The sequence below is a fragment of the Cucurbita pepo genome, chromosome LG20, assembly GCF_002806865.2.
Source record: "Cucurbita pepo subsp. pepo cultivar mu-cu-16 chromosome LG20, ASM280686v2, whole genome shotgun sequence".
NCBI classification, from domain to species: Eukaryota; Viridiplantae; Streptophyta; class Magnoliopsida; order Cucurbitales; family Cucurbitaceae; genus Cucurbita; species Cucurbita pepo.
Genome location: NC_036657.1, coordinates 258971 through 282011, shown reverse-complemented (window position 1 = coordinate 282011; position 23041 = coordinate 258971). Strand labels below are relative to the sequence as shown.

The 23041-nt window shown below is 39.0% G+C and overlaps 4 protein-coding genes across 5 annotated transcripts; 1 reads left to right on the top strand and 3 right to left on the bottom strand.

Moving 5' to 3' along the window:
• The first annotated feature begins 1992 nt into the window (after positions 1-1992).
• LOC111783024 (formin-like protein 20) lies at positions 1993-11477 on the top strand. 2 transcript variants are annotated; one of them, XM_023663898.1, is made up of 17 exons: positions 1993-2552; positions 3685-4388; positions 4460-4681; positions 4757-6147; positions 6303-6435; positions 6555-6626; positions 6881-6979; positions 7125-7166; positions 8091-8171; positions 8292-8342; positions 8432-8513; positions 8587-8681; positions 9586-9657; positions 9741-9857; positions 9943-10011; positions 10094-10160; positions 10958-11477. In XM_023663898.1, the coding sequence occupies exons 1-17, from the start codon at positions 2480-2482 to the stop codon at positions 11125-11127; spliced, it is 3540 nt and encodes a 1179-aa protein (XP_023519666.1). In that variant the 5' UTR covers positions 1993-2479; the 3' UTR covers positions 11128-11477. The 2 variants fall into 2 exon arrangements, with proteins under 2 accessions (XP_023519666.1, XP_023519667.1); XM_023663899.1 differs by lacking the exon at positions 7125-7166.
• Positions 11478-11636: 159 nt separating this feature from the next.
• Positions 11637-13206, bottom strand: LOC111783026. The gene has a single exon (XM_023663900.1). The coding sequence runs from the start codon at positions 13027-13029 to the stop codon at positions 12019-12021; it is 1011 nt and encodes a 336-aa protein (XP_023519668.1). The 5' UTR covers positions 13030-13206; the 3' UTR covers positions 11637-12018.
• Positions 13207-16534: 3328 nt separating this feature from the next.
• On the bottom strand, positions 16535-20707 carry LOC111783219 (homeobox-leucine zipper protein HDG11-like). Its single transcript, XM_023664121.1, has 10 exons — positions 20021-20707; positions 19738-19855; positions 19481-19666; positions 18926-19396; positions 18732-18833; positions 18437-18646; positions 18152-18332; positions 17804-18072; positions 17623-17712; positions 16535-17537 (listed from the first exon to the last, which is right to left on the bottom strand). Exons 1-10 carry the CDS (start codon positions 20140-20142, stop codon positions 17157-17159), a joined length of 2130 nt encoding a protein of 709 aa, XP_023519889.1. The 5' UTR covers positions 20143-20707; the 3' UTR covers positions 16535-17156.
• A 52-nt stretch (positions 20708-20759) lies between these two features.
• Positions 20760-22983, bottom strand: LOC111783485 (homeobox-leucine zipper protein HDG11-like). Its single transcript, XM_023664417.1, has 7 exons — positions 22505-22983; positions 22222-22339; positions 21965-22150; positions 21410-21880; positions 21216-21317; positions 20921-21130; positions 20760-20816 (listed from the first exon to the last, which is right to left on the bottom strand). Exons 1-7 carry the CDS (start codon positions 22624-22626, stop codon positions 20760-20762), a joined length of 1266 nt encoding a protein of 421 aa, XP_023520185.1. The 5' UTR covers positions 22627-22983.
• Between the last annotated feature and the right edge of the window lie 58 nt (positions 22984-23041).

Below are 23041 nucleotides of genomic sequence, written 5' to 3'. Positions count from 1 at the left end.
CTTGGCTGTGTACTTGAAAACATTCATTTCCTCACTTGACTAATTGCTTCAATGAGAAGAAAAGTGTGAGATCTCACGTCGATTGGAGAGGAGAACAAGCGTCCCTTATAAGGGTGTAAAAACTTCTTCCCAGTAGAAGGGAAGCCCTTGAAGAGAAAATTCAAAGAGAACAATATTTGCTAACGGTGAACTGCTGCTATAAATGGTATAGAGCTAGACATTGGGTAGTATGCTAGCGAGGACGTTGGACTCCCAAGGGAGGTGGATTGTGAGATTCCACCTCGATTGGAGAGGATAACGAAACATTTTTTATAAGGATGTGGAAATCTCTCCTTAGTAGACACGGGGAAGTACTTGTAAGGAAAGTCCATAGAAGACAATATTTACTAGCTCTGTCTGGCAATTTTGTTAACAAATCACTGTCTTCATAGAACCGTTCAAATAGATAAGGAGTTAAGACACCTAATATACACACAGAAAAGAAGTCGAACAAAAATCAGATCGTAAATCAAATCATAAACATGTTGTCTTGATTGGAAGTCAAGGACAGAAGGGAGATGACATTCAGAATGTACAAAGTGGAACCATTTGGGTGAAGATTGGGGCAAGAAATTGAGGGCTCCATAATTGAATTGATAATGTAGAAAAGATGTTAAAAGGCCAAGCAAAGCTTAAGCCACACATGATTTGCCTCTTCCTTTGTCCTCATCTCCTTTGGTAACTAGCATACAACCTTATTACAAGCTTCAATTCCTTTCTCAATGACGTGAAAACCATGATATCTTACCAAATTTGACTAGAACAAATTTAGATACCGTTCTTTTTTAGTTTACTTTTTCGACTTTTTCTCAAAGTTTTAAAAACTCATATGCAAGGGAGAAATTTTAACACTCTTATAAAAAATGCTTGAAATCTCGCAACAAAAAAAGAAAGAAATGCAAAGGCATGCTGAGCCCAAAAGTGAGAAAGTCTGATTCAATACTCAGGCACACAATTACTTTTATTCTTTGTCCATTTCTTTTTGGCACCAATCATGTTCATCCATGGAGGTGGGTCTGCTTCAAAAACTTATATACATCTTATCGTGCGAATTAAGAATATAATTGTTCGTCTCTACGTGAATAATTGGGGAGGTAAAAATCGAATCATCAATCTTTATTCACTAAACTATACGTTAATCTCAAAGTTTAGGGACTAAATTTATAATTTTAAGAATAAGATATTCAACTATTTCTTTAAATTTGTTAATTAAAAGCTTATTTTTTTTATTTTAATATAATATTTTTTATATTCAATTTAATAATAATATAATGGTTTAAAAATGACTGAAATTGAATTTATCATAAAAAATCTAAATGAGGTCTTTATAAATATCTACTTTGTATATTAATTATGAAAAGAAAAATGATTTTGGAATTATTCCAAACTTATCCACTAATCTTATGATGTACGATTCACGTGCACTACACGTGAGGTAGAAATCGGTCTTTAGAAGTTTCCAAGTCATATAAATATTTTACTAATACTTTATAATAAAGGTTACATTAGAATATGATTTTTATTTATTCAGCCCCATGTTTTTAAAGGTAAGATCTATATATTAGTTTTCTTTTATATTTTATATTTTACAAAAAGGAATGAAAATCTTTGATTTTTTTTATTTTATTCTATTAACTTAATTATTCAACTACTTGACTTGTAATTTTAAAACTGAAATTATTAAGTAAAATACTATTTAATGGGATCACATATTATTGATTAGGATAAAAATATATAAATTTAAATTATTAAAAGGAAGTCGTTAATGAAAATGAAAACCAGGTGCCACGTGTACGCCACGTAGCAGAACGGAGTATCTCTCTCTCTCTCTCTCTCGCTTCGTCGTTGGGGGTAAAAGTTGACGTCGCAGGAAAGTCAAGTGGAGAAGAGCAGACCGCATATAAAGCTCTGCTTTCTCTGCTCTCCTTTTTCCAGCTCCACTTCTCTTCCTTCTCTCTCTGTTCTGAAGCTTTCTTCTATTTTCTTCAAGGTTTCTCTTTTTCTTTAACCCATTTCTCTCTCACTCTGTTAGTTTATCCTTTCGTCGAGTCCTCTGCTCCTACATTCTCTCTGTGCTATTTCGTCTATGATTTTCTCATGATTTTGTGTTCATTCTCTGTTTTCATTCTCTCTTGAGTACCTTTGAGCTATTTGTTTATCTCAAGCTGTTTTCCGCTCTGTTTTCCTCGCATTTGCTGAGTTTTTTTTTTGTCAAATAAGGCTCCGTACTCTGTTTCTTGCTTCTTTTTTTTTTTTTTTTTTTTTGATTCTTCTTTGGTATTTGGTGCATTTTCGATTCAATTTTGACATTTTGGGTGTTGGGTTTCTTTTATTTTCTTCGGTTTCTGCTTGTACTGGGGTTGCTGTTTGTTGGTGTATTTCCCCTGTTTTTCTGGTGACGTAGATTTGGACCGGACTGGGGGAGGAACAGCGCCATCTGATGGCGCTGTTTAGAAAATTATTCTACCGGAAGCCTCCTGATCGGCTTCTCGAGATTGCGGAGAGAGTTTACGGTATGATCTCCTTTCAAATTCTTTGTTGTTCTCTGTAAGAGCGACTGCGAATGATGAAATGTTGTCTTTGTTATTTCCTGCTTGCATCGTGTCCTAAAGTTTGTTTAATTGAGCTCTGTTCTTTACTTTGGTGCACGTTTGAGTATGGTTAGAGTGGTCTGACGTACTCATAGTCCTAACAGGTTTTCTCTTCTCCATTTCTATGTACAAGCTCACTATTGCTGTGTACTGGGATTTCCCTTTCAGTCTTCTCTCAAGGTTTTAAAAAAAACGCGTCTGCTACAAAAAATTTTACACACCTTAGGAACTTATAAATGCTTCGTTCCCTTTTCCAACCGATATGGGATCTCACAATCCACCTCTTTGGGGCCAGTGTCCTCGTTGGCACTCGTTTCCCTCTCCAATCGATGTGGAATCTCACAATTCACCTCTCCGTCCTCGTTGGCACTCATTCCCCTCTTCAATCGATGGGAATCTCACAATCCACCCCTTCGGGGCCTAGTGTCCTTGATCGCACTCTTTCTATCTCCAATCGATGTGGGATCTCACAATCCACCCCCTTCAAGGCCCAACGTCCTCGCTGGCACACCGCACAGTGTCACCCCCTTCTCAGCGGCCTCACTAGCATACTGCTCGATGTCAGGTTCTGATACCATTTGTAACAACTCAAGCCCATCGCTAGCAGATATTATCCTCTTTAAGCTTTCCGTTTTGGGCTTCCCTCAAGATTTTTAAAATGCGTTCGCTAGAGAGAGGTTTCCACACCCTCATAAAGACTTCGTTCCCCTCTCCAACTGACGTGGGATCTCACAATTTGACCACGATCTTTCTTTCCCATTTTGGGGTAGGGTGGGGTAGAAGATTTTTCTATCGCCAAGTAGACTGAGTAGCTGGTATCTTTAACGCCCCTTACTGAATGGGTTCTATGGTAATGGGGCAAGATCTACAATAAGCAAGCTGAAGTAGTTAATTGTTGCTTTGTAGCCTGGTTCTGTTCATCTAAAGTTTCTTTTAAATATATAAAAATCTTTTGTAGTGCATGAACTTTTTGTTGTAAGACATTCTTTTTATTAAAAAAAAAAACCCATGTTACTACTAGTGAAGAAAAAATTCTCAAATTTTTTTTCTTCAGTGTTTGATTGTTGCTTCTCTACCGACGTCTTGGAAGAGGATGAGTACAAAGTATATTTGGGTAGCATTATACCAAAGCTGCAAGACCACTTTCCTGATGCATCTTTCATGGTGTTTAACTTTAGTGAACGAAAGAGGAAAACTAAAACTTGGGACATACTGTCTCAATATGGTATGACAGTGATGGAATATCCTCTGCAATATGAAGGGTGTCCTCTACTGCCATTGGAGATGATCCACCACTTCATTCGGTCGAGTGAAAGCTGGTTTTCATTGGAGAGACAAAAAAATGTATTGTTGATGAACTGTGAACCTGGAGGATGGCCAATCCTTGCTTTCATGCTTTCAGCTCTCTTATTGTACCGTAAACAATATGAGGGGGAGCAGAAGACCCTTGAAATGGTCTACAGGCAAGCTCCTACAGAACTTCTCCATGTCCTTTCTCCAGTAAACTCACAGCCTTCTCAAATGAGATACCTTCACTATCTTTCTAGGAGAAATCTAGGTTCTTATTGGCCTATACCTGATACACCTCTAATTTTAGACTGTCTGATACTTCGAGAGCTTCCTATGCTTGATGGAGGAAAAGGGTGTCGGCCTATCATACGCATTTACGGTCCGGACCCTTTAACACCAGGAAACAGAAATCCTAAACTTTTTTTTTCCAGTGCAAAGATGGAAAGAAATGGTCTCCAGTATCTACAGGTAAAATCTAAATCATGAAATTTGCAATGACAAGAATTTGGCAAATATTTGAGTGCCCTCTTCCATTGCAGGCAGCAAGCAGAGTTGTAAAAATGGATGTTCGTTGTCATGTTCAAGGCGATGTTGTTCTTGAATGCATCCATTTAGATGGAGATCTAATACACGAGGAAGTGATGTTTAGAGTTATGTTTCACACAGCGTTTGTGCATTCAAACAGTTTGAAGCTCAATCGTGATGAGGTTGATGTTTTATGGGATGCCAAGGAGCAGTTTCCTAAAAATTTTAGAGTAGAGGTAGGCTGTTGTTTCTTTTCTGTTCATAGTTTTTCCTTTGAAGCCTTCAAAATTGAAGGAATACTCATATGTCAGGTACATTTTCTGAATGCTGAACATATTGTGCCAAACCTCACCTCAGCAGCAAAAAGTGATGACAAAATCGAAATCGAAATCGAAAGCAATTCGACTGAGGAGTTTTTTGAAGTGGAAGAAATATTTAGCAACTTTGTTGACGTGCAGGAAGTAATGAGGGATTATGATGTTCAAATGGTACATGCGAATGAAACGGATGCTATAGACAATCAAGCAGTGTTAAAGGAAGATGCAGACCCGCCTACATTTCAACGCTGTAAATCATTTGGAGGGAGTCATGACTTTGACAAGAAGATGGATTGTAACGTTGAAGCAGTGAAGGACATCACTGTTGATGATGTGACTTTCAAAACAGATGAAAAAATGGACTCTGGTTTTCATGCCGTGAAGGACATTGTTGTGAATTATGGAGATAACAAGCCAAATCCTTTACTATTTTCTGGTAATGTACTGAAACGTACAGGGATCAAGGAACTGATAGACGATGCTTATGACATGTTGGACGGGGTGGAGCATAAAGGGTATGGAGAAGATACTGCTAATCCACACGTTGAGTTAAAGCTTCCTTCAAAAAAGATGGAAGCCGATGCATGGAGGCTTAAACTGAATCCCAAACAGCCTGAAAAAGGGGACTTTCTTGTAAAACAGGCAAAACCAAATACTCTTCCACCAGCTCTTCAGGCTAACACATCTTTCTTGCATGTATCATCTCCTAAAGTTTCTTTGTCACCCTCTTCATATTTTCACATAAATGCAAGATCTCCTCCTCCACCACCACCACCACCTCCTCCTCCACCTTCCAATCACTTGGCACCTAAAAGTTCATCATTAGTGTGTGGAAATACACCTAAGCATAGTGCTCCACCTCCTCCACCTCCACCTCCCATACCTAGAGCTCTACCACAATTATCTCCCATACGGCCACCGGCTTCACATGGAGCTCTGCTTTCTCCACGCCTAACAAATGCTAGAGCTCTGCCACCACCCCCTCCCCCACCTCCTCCAATTCAGAGGACAGCTTCTGCACATTTAACCCAAGGGCGACAGGTTTTAACATCTCCAGCAACATGTGTTGTATCATCTTCCCTGCCATCTCCAATTTGTGAAGCACCATCACCTCCTCAACCTACTACTGGTCCTCTTCCACTGGTTCCTTCTTCCAGATCTCCAGGAGGTATGTCTCCACACCCAGGAGCTAAAGGAGTAAGTTCTTCAACTGATGTGAAAACATCATCTATAGTAATGAGGGGACGTGGGTTCTCGCGGAGCACGGGGATGGCTGCTAAAGTGCCTCAACGATCATCATTGAAACCTCTGCATTGGAGCAAGGTAACTCGGGTACCAAAAGGGAGCTTATGGGAAGAATTGCAAAGATCTGGCGATTCTGAAAGGTAATACAACTTCTCCTAAGAATTTAAGCTGCCTTTTCATTTGATTGTGATATTTACACACTCGAATAATGTAGTTTAGCCTTGGTGCAGTATGTTCCTTTAGACTGTAGCATTTGGTATCCTTTGTAATAACCAAGTTTCTATATTCTTCCTAGTGCACCAGAATTTGATGTATCTGAGCTGGAGACGCTTTTCTCTGTGACTGTCCCTAAACCTATTGCTGATTCAGGAGGTAAATCCGGAGGACGAAGAAAGTCAGTTGGATCAAAATTGGACAAAATTCACTTGGTATTTAAACTTCAATATTACTCCCTAGAAACAAGCTTTTCCCTCCTTTGTGATATATATTTATGCGATCATGTTCCTTACTGTTGGTGCAACTAATTAGGGAGAATGTTTAATTGCAGATTGATCTTAGGAGGGCAAATAACACTGAAATCATGCTAACAAAAGTTCGGATGCCACTGTCTGACATGATGGTAAGCCAAGAAAAGTTATACTTGCATAAGATATTTCTACTTCGGTGCAGACTGATTTTTCCCTCATCAACATGCCAGCACTATGAATGCCAGGATGGTATTGGGTGGCAAAATTAGGCTTTCTTTGTGCTTGTTCACGTATTGCATTCTTATTTCCAATTATTACTGAAAATTTTCTCACGTGAGTAAGCTTTGTTTCAGAGCTAGAAGATTATCATTTCTTACTATAATCGTCAATTCATCATGTAATATAGGCAGCAGTACTCTCCATGGATGAGTCAGTATTAGATGTAGATCAAGTGGAAAATCTTATCAAATTTTGTCCCACCAAAGAAGAGATGGAGCTTCTCAAGGTGAAATATCTTGTGCTATAATATTGGATTATCCTTTATTAGTTTTACCATGAAATGATATCCTGCTCTTGTTACATGTATGTCAAACGAGGCTCTTTACTTATGATCAATTAACTGAAGGTTTGTTTGTGCTTAAATTCGTAAGGGATACTCTGGTGACATGGATAAACTTGGCAAGTGCGAACAGGTAACTTGCTCTGTTGAACAGGTCATAGCTTTTGTTTCTGCAGTGTAGCATTTAATTGCTTTATACTTGTAGCCTTGTAAATTCAACCCATGGGATAAGCCATCATTCCCTCCCTGATGTGATGCTAGCTTGTATACAGAATACAAGCATCTGTTAGAGCTATCATGCTAAGGTCAAAATTAAGTTATTTGTACATAACGCAATAATTCATGTCAATGTAGTACAACTTCTGAAACAGAGATACAATTTCTATCTTAGGAAAAGGCTGGGACTTTGCTTCCATTCAAAGTTCGTGGTGTATCTTTGTGGATCCCACGTCGGTTGTAGAGAGGAATGAAGCATTCCTTATAAGGATGTGGAAACCTCTCCCTAGTAGACGTGTTTTAAAACTATGAGGTTGACGGTTATACGTAATGGGCCGAAACGGACAATATCTACGAGCGATGGGCTTGGGCTGTTACAAATGGTATTAAAGCCCGAGCGGTGTGCCAACGAAGACACTGGGCCCCCAAGGGGAGTGGATTGTGAGATCCCACATCAGTTAGAGAGGGGAACGAAGCATTCCTTACAAGGGTATGGAAACCTCTCCCAAGTAGACGCGTTTTAAAACCGTGAGGCTAACGACGATACGTCACAGGCCAAAGAAGAAAATATTTGCTAGCGGTGGGCTTGAACTGTTACAATCTTGGTCAAAATAGGCTTCTTCTTTGCCACCAGCTTTAGGACCCAACTTAGAAAAGACATCTTTTGGTTTACTGCTAGTTTTTTATTAAATGAGTGGTTTGATTTTTTGCATGTGACATGAATGCCGTTTTGAACAGATGTTTCTGTTTTCTTAATCTTTTATATATAAACCATCAGCAGTTTTTGGAGACAATGCAATTACATGTTTTCTTTTCTTCTTTTCATTTGTCCACACATCAGTACTTTCTAGAGATGATGCAAGTTCCTCGTGTGGAGTCGAAGCTAAGAGTATTTTCTTTCAAGATTCACTTCAGCTCACAGGTTTTGTGGTATTTGCAACTCTTCATTTTTATCCTATTTTTAGTTTTGAAATATATAAGAATTTCTTTGGTGTAAGCGTACTCTTTTACTCTATATACTTATTCTTGACCTCCTTTGCAGATGGCAGAGTTCAAAAAAAGCCTAAACACTGTAAACTCTTTCTGTCAAGAGGTCTATTGATAGTGTTAATGAATACCTTTCTCCAGTCATTTGATATGTGTAAACTCTGAGCCCGTTAATTTACATCACTGTTTTAATAGGTAAGGAGTTCTTGCAAATTGAAGGAGATATTGAAAAGAATTCTTTGCCTGGGAAATATGCTAAACCAAGGAACTGCTAGGGGTAACAAACTTTATACCATGGACATGAAATTCTGAACATGAAATTCTGGCTCAATACGATTTATACGATGCAGGTTCTGCAATTGGGTTCAGGTTGGATAGTCTCTCAAAACTCACTGATACACGTGCTTCTAACAATAAGTTGACTCTCATGCATTATCTGTGTAAGGTACTATTCTAGTGTTGTCTGTCTTATTGATAACTTTTGATTTTCTAATTTGGTGGGAGAATAAATGTTGCTTGTTAATTAAGTTATAATCTTATTGAATAAATGTGTGTGTAAATTGAAAGTTTCTTCTTCTAGGCTTCCCCTCAAGATTTTAAAACGCGTTTACTAGGGAGAGGTTTCCACGCCTTTATAAGAAATGTTTCGTTCCCCTCTCCAACCGATGTGGGATCTCACAATCCACCCCCTTGGGGACCAACGTCCTCACTGGCACACCGCCAGTGTCTGGCTTTGATACCATTTGTAACAGCCCAAGCCCAAGCCCACCGCTAGCAGATATCGTCCGCTTTGACCCGTTACATATCACGGTCAGCCTCACGGTTTTAAAACGCATCTATTATGGAGAGGGTCTAGCCCTACTTCGATCAGTGTCTCGCACCGTCCATTGACTGACTTTGATACCATTTGTAGCAACCCAAGCCCACATCTTCTCTGTGCTTTTCATTTCAGGGTTTACCCTCGAGGTTTTAAAATACTTCTGTTATAGAGAGGTTTTCACACCTTTATAAGAAATGTTTCATTCCCTTGTCCAACGGGATCTCACACCATGAGTCTAACTATTAAGTCCATAGGATATGGGGCAAAACTTTAAAGGTGTTCCTGTTGTTACTTTATCGGTTGATGTAGATTCACCTGGTCTGATTTACCTTAAAATTCCCGGATTGACGGATAGAACATACTGGAATCTTTCTAAAAGTGAAAGATGGGGTTTATGGAATTTAACTTTTGGTTTTTACTAGAAAAAGAGGGATAGGTTGTGAATTGAAGTTTGATCTGTTTATGTTCCCCACAACGTCTCTCGAGTGTGGCAGGTTGATCACAAATTTGGTTTATGCATGTGGTTCAGGTCGTTGCTTCGAAGTCACCATCACTTCTTGAATTTCATCTGGACCTTGGTAGCTTGGAAGCTACGTCTAAGGTCTACATATTTCATGGCATTGAATTCAATCAATATGATCCAAAAAAGAACTTATTTGACTTGGAGCCTTGCTTCCTATGCAGATACAATTGAAATCTTTGGCAGAAGAAATGCAAGCAATAACAAAAGGATTGGAAAAGGTGAAGCAGGAACTAGTTGCTTCTGAAAGTGATGGCCCCATATCTCAAACTTTTCGTAAGGTGCCACTTCTTTCTTCCTTCCCCACCCCCCATACTCATTGTGGACACTTTTCAGTGGATTAAATTTACTATGTTGTATTTTTAGATATTGAAAGGATTTGTTAGTCTTGCCGAGATGGAGGTCGAATCTGTGACCGTTCTTTACTCGGTGGTGGTAATCTTCTAAACTAGATCTTTTATGTTGGAATAAAGTTTGAAGTTATTGAGAAATAAAGGAGACCACTGCATGGTTGCAGGGTAGAAATGCTGATGCACTTGCTCTATATTTTGGCGAGGATCCTTCCCGTTGTCCATTTGAACAAGGTTAGTTAATCTCGACTTTTCTTTTGTTCATTGTTGCGGTGTCATAACTGTAAGGGCTGCCGTTCAGTTCAGTAAGTTCTTTTCATGAGTGATATGAGATCCCATGTCGGTGGGAGAGGGGAATAAAACATTCCTTATAAGGGTGTGAAACCTCTCCCTAGTAGACGTGTTATAAAACCATGAGACTGACAACGATATGTAACGGGTCAAAACGGACAATATCTGCTAGTGGTGGGCTTGAGCTATTACAAATGGTATCAGAGCCAGTCACCAGACGGTGCGAGACACTGGTCGGAGTAGGGCTAGACCTTCTCTATAGTAGACGCGTTTTAAACTGTGAGACTGACGCCGATACGTAACAGGTCGTCTTAGAACCGTGAGGCTGATGGTGATACGTAACGAGCCAAAACGGACAATATCTATTAGTAGTGAGCTTGAGCTGTTACAAATGGTATCAGAGCCAGACACCGGGCGATGTGTCAATGAGGACGTTGGGCCCCCAAGGGGGTAGATTGTGAGATCCCATATCGGTTGGAGAGGGGAATGAAGCATTCTTTGGTGTGGAAACCTCTCCCTAGCAGACGCGTTTTAAAAGTCGTGAGGCTGATGACAATACGTAACGGGTCAAAACGGATAGTATATAGCAATAAGCTTTTTGCATGGCGTTCTTTTCGAGCATTAACTCGGATTGTGGAAGGGATTTGTAATATGGAAGGATGTAATGCAGTTCCATCATTCCTCCTGTAACCTAGTTTACTAATCTCAAATTGATTCCCCATGTGTTCAATTCAACGCAGTTACAGGAACTCTGTTCCATTTTACAAAATCCTTTCTGAAAGCACATGAAGAGAATAGCAAGCAGTTAGAAATGGAGATGAGAAAGCTGAGAAAATCTAACAAGATCGATACAAAACTGAGTTTGGAGGTGGTAGAAACTTTAGCCTCCCAGAAGGTTTGCCAACACTAATGGACAATTCAATTGTGACTCTGAATTTCCTCCAAACCAACACAATTTGCTTCAATCTTCATAATCTTGAAGTAAAACTGGAGCAGACCCTCTGCATTAGTTTTGTTGGATGAGGCATTCAAGTTGAGAATTTGAATAGCTTCACAACTGAGCCAGCGTCTATGAACCAGCCAGACTCTCAGCCGTAGGGATCTTACATCCACCAGCCATAACTATCTGTACAAAGCTCTCTCCCTCTTCATATTTCTTGACTTTACCAATTCTGTAACATAAGTTTCTGAATTTCTATCCTTAACGATGTTGTATAGCTCTATAAATAAGAACCATTAAATCATTTACAACATTTTCAACCCACCAGTCAATTTTAGCCATAGCTTCCATCTACGCTCGGAGCTCAATTCTTGTGTCGAGCGAATGTCTGTACCAGATCAAGGCTTTGTTTTGTATGCATTTTCCATCTGGGTTCGTCAACTTTTGCTTGCAACAAGCGTTGCTTTTTCCACATAATGATCAAATCGAAAACATTCGTATTCGAAGGAAGAATCATAGATGTTCAAAAGAAGTATTTGAAGATTTTGAAGCAGGCTTTTTAAGGCTGCTAAACTAGACTGCAAACTGTTGAGTTATATTTTTTCAATCAAGCTACTGATAACTGGAGGTCTGTATATTCTACCACAATGTAACGGTCGGTTATCTACAATTCGAACACCAAACAGAAAGAACTAAAGGAACAATTTCAAATTTTCACATGCTTTCTTCTCCTGGATCTTTGATTCTACTGTGGATGCTTATCTGTATAGTTTCTTATTGAATGATTTCCTGGGGTTCTTCTTATGGTTCTTTAACTGAGTTCTATATACTTTTTTCCTGCAGATTGTCCTGATGGATGGATTATCCACAAGTTGTTGAATGCAGTTTCTGTTCCTGTAGAACCTTTGAATCCATGTAACCAACACTGTCTACCTCTCCAGAGTGTATTTGAAGAGCCTGTCTTCCTTCCAGATCCACCCAGTAAACCGTCTTACAACTCTTGAAGAACAGACAACTAATCGTCGTGTCAAGGACGACAAAAATGGAGTACAGATATGCAATGACAATCCCTTCTGACAGCATGGAAAGGTTTAGCCTTCCAACACCATTATAAGCTCTTACTACACGGTACTGGAACAAGGCTTCAATAGCAGCCATGGCTAAATTTGCAGGAAGAGCCAAAAGCAATGCTGTGGAAGTTTTCCCTCTAATCAAAACACAAGCTTTGAGTATTGGTAGATAACCACCAAGCCTTTCCATGCCTGACAAAACCAATGCTAAGTTACTGATAACCCAAGTGTTTGCCAGAACAATGGAATACAGGACAGCTCCAGCGGCTGAGAGGAAGACAAAGCTGGTGGAAGAAGACGAGCCAAACCCATCAAGGAAACTGAAAACAAAGCAAAGAATTGAAAAGATTGTTGCATTTGCTGAGAGTATGAGGAGTGAGCTGCAAATATGGGTGAGAAGAAGTGGGCTGTAAAGGGTTCTGACAGAGGAAAAGGAGGGGTGGGCTGTTGGTTTGGTCTCCTTTAGAGCTTGAATCACTGAGGCTTTTGCAATAAGAAGGAAGGTGAGAGTGAAAGGAAGAGTGAAGATGGAAGAAAATATGGCTTGGGAAAGCTTGAGAGTGAAAATGGAGAAGAATTCAAGGGAAGGAGGGAAGCCTGCAGCATAAAAAAGAAGCCTCAAGCGATAGTGTATGTTTGGAAGGAAATAAATGGAAGAAGTAAAGGCAAAGGTTTGTGAGAGAAGAAGGGCAACTGAGAAAGGGAGGGCAAACAAGGCTGAGGAAGAGGTGAAGTACAGATATTTCTGCAGGAAACAGAAGATTGATGTTCTGATGATGCTGCCTGTGCCTGTCTTTCCCATTTCAATTGCTAGAGGTTTCTGTATTCAGAAAGGTGAATCATGAAATGGGTATCGTCCTGCGTGGATGTTGAGGTGTATATATTAGAGGAGTTGGGAAAGTTTAGGTGTTTAAGCCTTTGATGATGCTTTTCAAAATTTGGTTAAATGGATAGCTCAACTACTGAATAAGAACAAAATTTGCAAAGACTGAGTACTTCAAGCCATGTTTTCTCTACCAAAAGAATATAGTTGTATTAGCCCGTTACGTATCGCCGTCAGCTTCACAGTTTTAAAATGCGTCTACTAGAGAGAGGTTTCCACACCTTTATAAAGAATGTTTCGTTCCTTTCTTCAACCGATGTGGGATCTCTCAAGAATTGACCATCCTTTAAAAGCTATTATGATTCATTTATTCATTCTTTGGACGGAGAGTTGCTATCCAATGGATAGCCTATAAAAGCATATAAATTCATAAACAAGATAAGAAACAAAGGGCGAATGAATCTTTTAGCATTCTCTTCCATCATATCAACTACTCGAACACGAAGAATAGAACTATAAAACAGTGATAGATTAGTCATAGTCCAACAAATAAAGCTTCATTGAGAAATTTTAACCGCCTAAGTCTACCACTAATATATATGGTCTGATTTGGCTTGTTATGTAAAACGCGTGTCTGTTAGGGAGAGGTTTCCACATGCTTATAAGGAATGATCCGTTCTCCTCTCCAACCGAGGCGGGATATCAAAAAACGCAGTTGATTATTCACTGGAATTCGTACGTTTTTCTAATAAATATGAATTGATGAAGCTAGTTGAGTTAGGGTAGAAGTTTTGTGTATTTTGTGGTTGGAATTTAGGAAGGAGAAAGGAGAAAGGAGAAGAATACATATGATGAGGTTGGTAGAGAGACCATTTGAGGTGGGCTTTCATTAGTTGAAACTTCCCTAAATTATCATCATAAATTCCATCAACTTGCTTGCTTACCTAATAATCAAATTTCAACCATTATTTAATTTCATTTCAATTTCATTTCAATTTCCTTTTGCTTCTCAAACACAAAATAATAATAATTATTATTATTATTACAGTGTCGGTGTAACTAGTGAGTGATTTTAATTATATAAACATTAGACGACTTTTTTCTAATGTCCAAACATTTGTAATGTAAATATATATATTAATATTTCGTATCAAATAAGTTATTGAAAATCTCCTAAAATTCATGTATTATACTTTCTACAAAATTTCAAATTAAGCACTTAAATTTATATTAGATTTTTTTTTTTAATACTTTTCTTGATTTTTAATTTGATATCTAATAAATTTTTGACCTGTTTTTAAAAATTCATTTAAAATTGAAAGTTTAATGTGTTATTTGAAAAAGGAATCAATTTTATATTTAATACATCAATAATTTTTTTTATTTTAAATATGACATCCAACGAAAAATAATAATAAATTAAGTAGTAGGTTAAATATCACTTAAATTAATAATGTCAAATACCAAGGAAAAATAATATTAAAGATGTGATTAAGATATGTTATGATTTATTATTATTATTATTATTTGGTGTTATTATAATTTCAAGTTGAATTAAAATGAAGAAATAATTGGAAAGAGACGATTGAGCTACTAAAATAGTAAATACTTGTCAATTTATTAATCCTTCAAATAATGAAAGGTGGCTTCACTTATAAAATACTAACATATGCTAATAATTCGTATTTATTTTATAATTACCTCAACTTCTCATAATAATAATAATAATAATAATAATACACATATATCTTCCTTTATTTATTTATGGAAAAATTAATTTTTTTTTCCTATCTAACCCAAATATGATGTCATAAATATGAGTGAATTTTTTTTCTTTTTTTAATAGATATATCCACTTTTACATGTATCGTTGTTAACTTCACGGTTTTAAAACGCGTTGGTTAGGGAGAGGTTTTCACATCCTTATAAGGAATGTTTTAAAGTTCATTTATGGTAAGAGACTATGAATTCTCAATAAAGATGAAGGTAAATGGAACATGATAATGTGATTAAATAAATACCAAACAAGACGAAGATTGAGTAATTAATTTAAAGGGTCTAAGAGTATAGCAAATTTGTAGGAAAGAATTAGTGATGTCATTATTTTGTCATTAAATTGGGGAGTTGAAGTGCAAAAAAATAAGGTCACCCATAAAGTCGGTCTACAAAAAGCTTGTCATCTATCCTAAACTTAGTTAGGATCTATGATTCTTCATTAAAAATGGCTATTAATTTGTAATTTACTCAATTTCAACTTTTGCCAAATTAAATTATGAAATTCATCAAATTTGTACCTAAAAAACCATTTTGAAAAAAAAAAAAAAACTATATTATATACAAACAAAAACAAAAAATATGTCGCCATATATATATTTTGGGGCGATTTTTTGTCATTTTTCGATTGAAAAAAACCGAGTTACCGTCAATATATTTATATTTTATTATGGGGAATATACGAATTTGATCCAATTGATACATATGTTTATTAAAAATCAAGTCCCGATAAATTTTGGAACGCAATGCTCATTTTTCAAATCAAAAGAAAAAAGGGTTGGGCCAACTTTTTAGTTTTTTTTTTTTCAAACGAGTTCCATTGGTAAGGAGTGTTAATGACAAGCTGAGAAAAGCTTCTCTCGAGTTTCCTACTATACTAGTTTGAGATTGTACTAAGACTAAAATCCAAAAATAAATAAATTTTTTAGTCTTATATACACGAGTCTTTACCATCCAACCCATAATAATAAAATCATAATTGGACCATTTAAAGGTTTAGGTGAAAAGTTGAGTTACGGTGAATATTTTAATATTTTTATATTTTATTGCAAGGACGTAGTTTTTAGTTATCATATGTCCCAATTCGATCAAACTTAAACATTGATTACAATTAAATATTAAATGACTTGCATTTATATTGTTGTTATTATTGTTATTATTATTGCTTGAGATTCATTTACACCTTATAATGTATGCAGTACACACACATAAATTTGGGCTTTTTTTAATATAAAAATATATAAATTTATTTCTGGGCTTTCCCTCCCAATAAATTATAAGAAATAAATAAAATTTTCCTTCCTGTGAAGCAAAGTGGTTCAATAATTACCAATGGTTCCTTAACTTTGTGTTGCAATTAATATCAATTAAGTAATCTATTTAATATTTTCTTCATTTTTTTAAACTCATTTATTTATTATCATTATTTTAGATATCCTCAAATATAATGAATAAGCAATATGCATTAAATTAGTAAAACAACACAGAAATAATGCAGTGAGTAATAACAAAACTTTGCATCCCTTTGTGCAATGAAAATGAATTATTGAGTGAAACTTATTGCTCACAACTCTCAAAGGATAATAAATTATTGAATTTTTTTAATTTTTGTATCCTGAAATGTGTCAGAGTTTTGTAAGAGGGAAATTAAAGGCATTAAATTAATGATAACATTATTGAGAATAAGCATTAAGTAGTTAATAACGAGGGATAACCACAAACAGGTCTAGAATTCAGACGGTGAAACAACGAACCATTCAAAAGAAATATTTGAGAGTGAGTCAATGCCCGAACCATACAAAGTTTGGAGCTTCGGGTTCAGAGGTGGAATGAAGGGATATGGTGCGTTCTTGACTCTCTCAGTGGACTCTGGAGATGGTGAGGGTAGTTGTAGTAATGGACATGACATGACATGAAGTGTTCATCAGCCTCAACCCCCCAACAACAACTGAACTACACTAAGCTAAACAAATTAATGACCACAACAACAACAATATTGGGTGTAAAATGGGAGTGGAAAGGCAGCAGCTTTGCTTTGGCAGCAGCAGCAGCAGGAGGCAGGCAGCAACAGCAACAGCAACAGCAACAGCAGCAGTAAATAATGGTTCAGCTCATTCAAAGCTCCCAACTAACGCCCAGATTCAATTTTGGACACCACAAACACTCCCACATCTCATCATCAATGTATTAATGTTATGTAAGACTCAAACAGTTGTGTGTAGCAGAGCTCCAAAAACCAAAAGAAAAAAAAAAAAAAAAAAAACAAACAAACAAACAAAAAAGGACATCATGTTTAACTGTTGATAAACCCTCTCTTCCTCTTCTTCTTCTCCTCAGGAACTATGACAATTTAAGGCTGTTTTGATCTGGTGGAGGGTGGTGCTGATAAGGTTATTAACGGTTGTTACTGACTCTAAGTTCAGCTTTCCTGATGGCAAGCTGCTTACGAGTATCTGAAACGCCACGGTCAACAGTGAGCCACCTGACCTGCTGTGCACGTCGAGGCTGCTCGATGTGCCCTCTCCTTGGTCCCGTCGACCGTCGGGTAGAATTGTGAATCCTGAAGGTAGTAAGGGAATACTTGATGGGTCCTCCCCACTCATTACAACATTCATGGCTGGTAGATCCACAGGGCAGTACACAACAAGTGACCCTGATGAGTCTATGCAACTCTCTTGGAGTATCAACATGTTATTCTGACTTGTATTGAAAGCCTATTCAAACATAAAACAACATAACTAAACCCTTCCAAGTAAAGCTTCGGACATGGAAAAATAAGTAAAACAACACAAGCCTCACTCTGAGAACAGATATGGCATTCCCTGGATGGGATCCGTTGGTTATATGAGCAACCTCCTGGACTGGGTTGCCATCCGACAGAACATCCCACTGCATGCAGCACCATTCAGCTCACAGTTAATAAACTCATTGTCATATAGAGTGTTTGACCACTCTGAAATTTTGATTCACATTTTAATACCTGGGATCTGGTTCTGTCGTTCTTAAAGAAGTTAAAGATGGTTTGAGGAGATACTGAGAGCCATATGGTTGTAGCTGCACTAAGAACCACGCCGTTCGGCTGGCCAGGATCCATGCTTTTATGCACCGTGACACGAACACCAACCTCATTCATCCCAGAAAGGGTGGTCCAACGGTGGCCATGAGATGAGCTGATACTGGCACAGAAATTGTTCACCATTCGTTGTGCTAGTTTCATCATGCTTCTTTTCCCTTCTGATGAAGGAATTACTGAGAGAGAAGAACAATCCTTTAGGACATAGTAACAAAAAACTTAAGTACTACTTGATCGTAAACACGTTGAAGTTACCTCCGCCGAGATCCTGACTGGAACTACCAGTCATCATTAAACAGGCAAGCCTTTCAGACATCCGCTGAAGAGTTGCAAGCCAACGTTCAGCACCAAAGGCTAATCCACTATGAATAAGATCTCTACAAAGCCAATGAGAGGAGCCTCTATCTTCCACCTCCACATGCTCAATCCAAGTAACCTGTTTTTGGTGAGCATTGTCCAATGAGAAGAAAAACTTGGGATCATAAAGTATGAAGTTTGAACTATAAAGATAAATGAAGAACACAAAACAAGTGGCAAAACCTTGGAGTAACCGTTAGGCATGTCCTGGATCAAGCAGCCAGAGGGAAGGCGGTGACATTGAGAATGAGAAACTATTTGATTTTCTCTGGGGATGTTGTAGGAAACATCAACCACGGCCCACGTGCCGTGCTCGATTTGTTGACAAAATCTGAGGATGTAAAAATGACGAGTCGAAACCAATGGGGAGAGTAGCTGCAGTTCTTGGTACATCTGCAATTCAAACACTTTGGACTCAAAAATTAGGAAACTGAAAAGTAAATTGAGATTGGAAGAGTTCATCTAGCTAGCTATATACCAGTTGCAACGAGCCATTCTGAGTTCCCAACAATCCAGACGATATAACTTCGATTGTTCTTGCAATCGACACAATTGTGGGAAATAATTCTGTCCATTTGTTCTGCACACACAATTCAGTAACTTCAATTCAATTGTTGTAACGATTAAGATACGACGACGTGCAAAGAGGGAGGGAGAGTATCGTAGCCATACCGAGTCCATAAACATATCAACCAATGCTTCACTATTCATGATCACGACGCCTGAATCTCTAGTTGCTTCGGTGCGAAAATGGGGATTCTTGAAGGGAGAGTTGGGTCTTGGAAAAGCCTGTTCATAGGTTTCGAGGTCGAGAACGTCGCGTCCATCATTTGTTGATTTGATCCAGAATGGCTCATTAGTTTGGGAAAGCCTGAGCAACTCTGCCATGGCATTTGTGGCAATTTCAGTCATGAGGGACTTATCCACGGCGGAGAGGTGAATTGGGTGGTGGTATGGCAAAGTGGGAACACTTGTAGAACTTGCAGGAAGTAAATCAAGATCAAGAGAAGGGCAGCCAATTTCTTGGGAGGGAAAACTAGCCATGGATAGCTCTAATGAGGAAAAATGAGGTGGGTGAATGGGTGGAAGCTGAGAGATTGGCCTCCCGATGAACTTGGCCGCAATGCTAGATACTCTATCAAGCTGCCAAAAATGAACATAGTACGCATCATCAATTCAGTTCTTGTTTGATAATCTTGTGGAGAAAGAAAAGAAGAGGGTAAAAACCTCTTCCTTCAAATGGGCGTTTTCGATTCGTAGTTTGTGTTCGTCGAAGTAAGGGTCCTGAAGAGGAGGGCCACCGCAGGAGGGGCAGATGACATTCTTGAGGGCCTCTCTGATGGCTATGTTCTCGCATCGAATCTTGTCGTTCTCTGCCCGAAGTGCACTATTGTCTGCCCTTTCATGTTGAGCCTGAACAATTATTCAACCTATAAGGATCTTATGAACAGAGTTGAGAAAAGGGGGGAAAAAAATGGAGAAACCTTCATCTGGGTCCTCCGATTCTGGAACCAAAATTTGATTTGGCGAGGAGCCAATCCCAGCTCTCTGCTTAACTGTAATCTCTGTTTCTCATCTGGGTGTGGGCATTCTTTGAACATTCTTCATTCCCCCAACAAACAAACAAACAAACAAACAAAAAACAAACAAACAAACAAACAGTAGAGAAATTCAGAGTCGATTCAAAAGCAAGCAAACACCCAACCAAACACAACGTCTATGTTCTAAGAAAGAAGAAGAAGAAGAGAGGAAGAAAAGGGGGTTTACGCCTCGAGCCTCTGAATCTGATTGGCAGTGTGACGATGGTAGCATTTCTTCCGGCGTTGTGGGTCGGAGGAGGAATCGTTATCCCAACCGGAGCCGCCGCCGCCTCCAGTCCCGAACTCCATGGGGGGTATGGTTAATGGTTGTGTGGTGGGGGAAAAGAATGAATATAATAGTATTAGAACAGCATGGAGTGAAACTGAGTGTGTAATACGAAGGAAAATGCTGAAAATGCTGAAAATGCTGAAAATGGTGAAACGGTTACGGCGGAGATGAAGAAAAGGGAAAACAGGATGAAATGTTGGGGGCGTAATTAAAGAGAAAAGTGGTAGAAGTGCTACGTAGAAGGCGGAGTGAGCGCTGGTGATGATGATGATGATGATGATCCGTTAGCCACCATTCCTCCGCCCCCTAATCGCTCTCTCTCGAATTCAATGAACCCAACAAAAAAGCGTAACTGAAAGGGAAGAAGAAGAAGAAGAAGAAGAAGACGAAGACGAAGAAGAAGAAGAAGGTAAGGTAAGGTAAAAGGGATCCCCATTCCCATTCCCAGTCCCATTCCGGTTGCCATTCCCATTGGAGGGAGGGAGGAAGAAACTCATACTTCCGGGGAGTTTGCTCTGAATTTAGAAAATGGGAATGGGGAAAGGAACAAAGAAGGGTATAGAATGGCATTATATATTGACGCCCACCCCAGGTGCGCACCATTATTATGGAAACCCCCTTCGTATTAATGTCTCACTCACCCNCAATGAGAGGAGCCTCTATCTTCCACCTCCACATGCTCAATCCAAGTAACCTGTTTTTGGTGAGCATTGTCCAATGAGAAGAAAAACTTGGGATCATAAAGTATGAAGTTTGAACTATAAAGATAAATGAAGAACACAAAACAAGTGGCAAAACCTTGGAGTAACCGTTAGGCATGTCCTGGATCAAGCAGCCAGAGGGAAGGCGGTGACATTGAGAATGAGAAACTATTTGATTTTCTCTGGGGATGTTGTAGGAAACATCAACCACGGCCCACGTGCCGTGCTCGATTTGTTGACAAAATCTGAGGATGTAAAAATGACGAGTCGAAACCAATGGGGAGAGTAGCTGCAGTTCTTGGTACATCTGCAATTCAAACACTTTGGACTCAAAAATTAGGAAACTGAAAAGTAAATTGAGATTGGAAGAGTTCATCTAGCTAGCTATATACCAGTTGCAACGAGCCATTCTGAGTTCCCAACAATCCAGACGATATAACTTCGATTGTTCTTGCAATCGACACAATTGTGGGAAATAATTCTGTCCATTTGTTCTGCACACACAATTCAGTAACTTCAATTCAATTGTTGTAACGATTAAGATACGACGACGTGCAAAGAGGGAGGGAGAGTATCGTAGCCATACCGAGTCCATAAACATATCAACCAATGCTTCACTATTCATGATCACGACGCCTGAATCTCTAGTTGCTTCGGTGCGAAAATGGGGATTCTTGAAGGGAGAGTTGGGTCTTGGAAAAGCCTGTTCATAGGTTTCGAGGTCGAGAACGTCGCGTCCATCATTTGTTGATTTGATCCAGAATGGCTCATTAGTTTGGGAAAGCCTGAGCAACTCTGCCATGGCATTTGTGGCAATTTCAGTCATGAGGGACTTATCCACGGCGGAGAGGTGAATTGGGTGGTGGTATGGCAAAGTGGGAACACTTGTAGAACTTGCAGGAAGTAAATCAAGATCAAGAGAAGGGCAGCCAATTTCTTGGGAGGGAAAACTAGCCATGGATAGCTCTAATGAGGAAAAATGAGGTGGGTGAATGGGTGGAAGCTGAGAGATTGGCCTCCCGATGAACTTGGCCGCAATGCTAGATACTCTATCAAGCTGCCAAAAATGAACATAGTACGCATCATCAATTCAGTTCTTGTTTGATAATCTTGTGGAGAAAGAAAAGAAGAGGGTAAAAACCTCTTCCTTCAAATGGGCGTTTTCGATTCGTAGTTTGTGTTCGTCGAAGTAAGGGTCCTGAAGAGGAGGGCCACCGCAGGAGGGGCAGATGACATTCTTGAGGGCCTCTCTGATGGCTATGTTCTCGCATCGAATCTTGTCGTTCTCTGCCCGAAGTGCACTATTGTCTGCCCTTTCATGTTGAGCCTGAACAATTATTCAACCTATAAGGATCTTATGAACAGAGTTGAGAAAAGGGGGGAAAAAAATGGAGAAACCTTCATCTGGGTCCTCCGATTCTGGAACCAAAATTTGATTTGGCGAGGAGCCAATCCCAGCTCTCTGCTTAACTGTAATCTCTGTTTCTCATCTGGGTGTGGGCATTCTTTGAACATTCTTCATTCCCCCAACAAACAAACAAACAAACAAACAAAAAACAAACAAACAAACAAACAGTAGAGAAATTCAGAGTCGATTCAAAAGCAAGCAAACACCCAACCAAACACAACGTCTATGTTCTAAGAAAGAAGAAGAAGAAGAGAGGAAGAAAAGGGGGTTTACGCCTCGAGCCTCTGAATCTGATTGGCAGTGTGACGATGGTAGCATTTCTTCCGGCGTTGTGGGTCGGAGGAGGAATCGTTATCCCAACCGGAGCCGCCGCCGCCTCCAGTCCCGAACTCCATGGGGGGTATGGTTAATGGTTGTGTGGTGGGGGAAAAGAATGAATATAATAGTATTAGAACAGCATGGAGTGAAACTGAGTGTGTAATACGAAGGAAAATGCTGAAAATGCTGAAAATGCTGAAAATGGTGAAACGGTTACGGCGGAGATGAAGAAAAGGGAAAACAGGATGAAATGTTGGGGGCGTAATTAAAGAGAAAAGTGGTAGAAGTGCTACGTAGAAGGCGGAGTGAGCGCTGGTGATGATGATGATGATGATGATCCGTTAGCCACCATTCCTCCGCCCCCTAATCGCTCTCTCTCGAATTCAATGAACCCAACAAAAAAGCGTAACTGAAAGGGAAGAAGAAGAAGAAGAAGAAGAANTCACACTTTCCGGCGGCCATCCTCCTTTTTCTCAACTGTCCATGATGGAC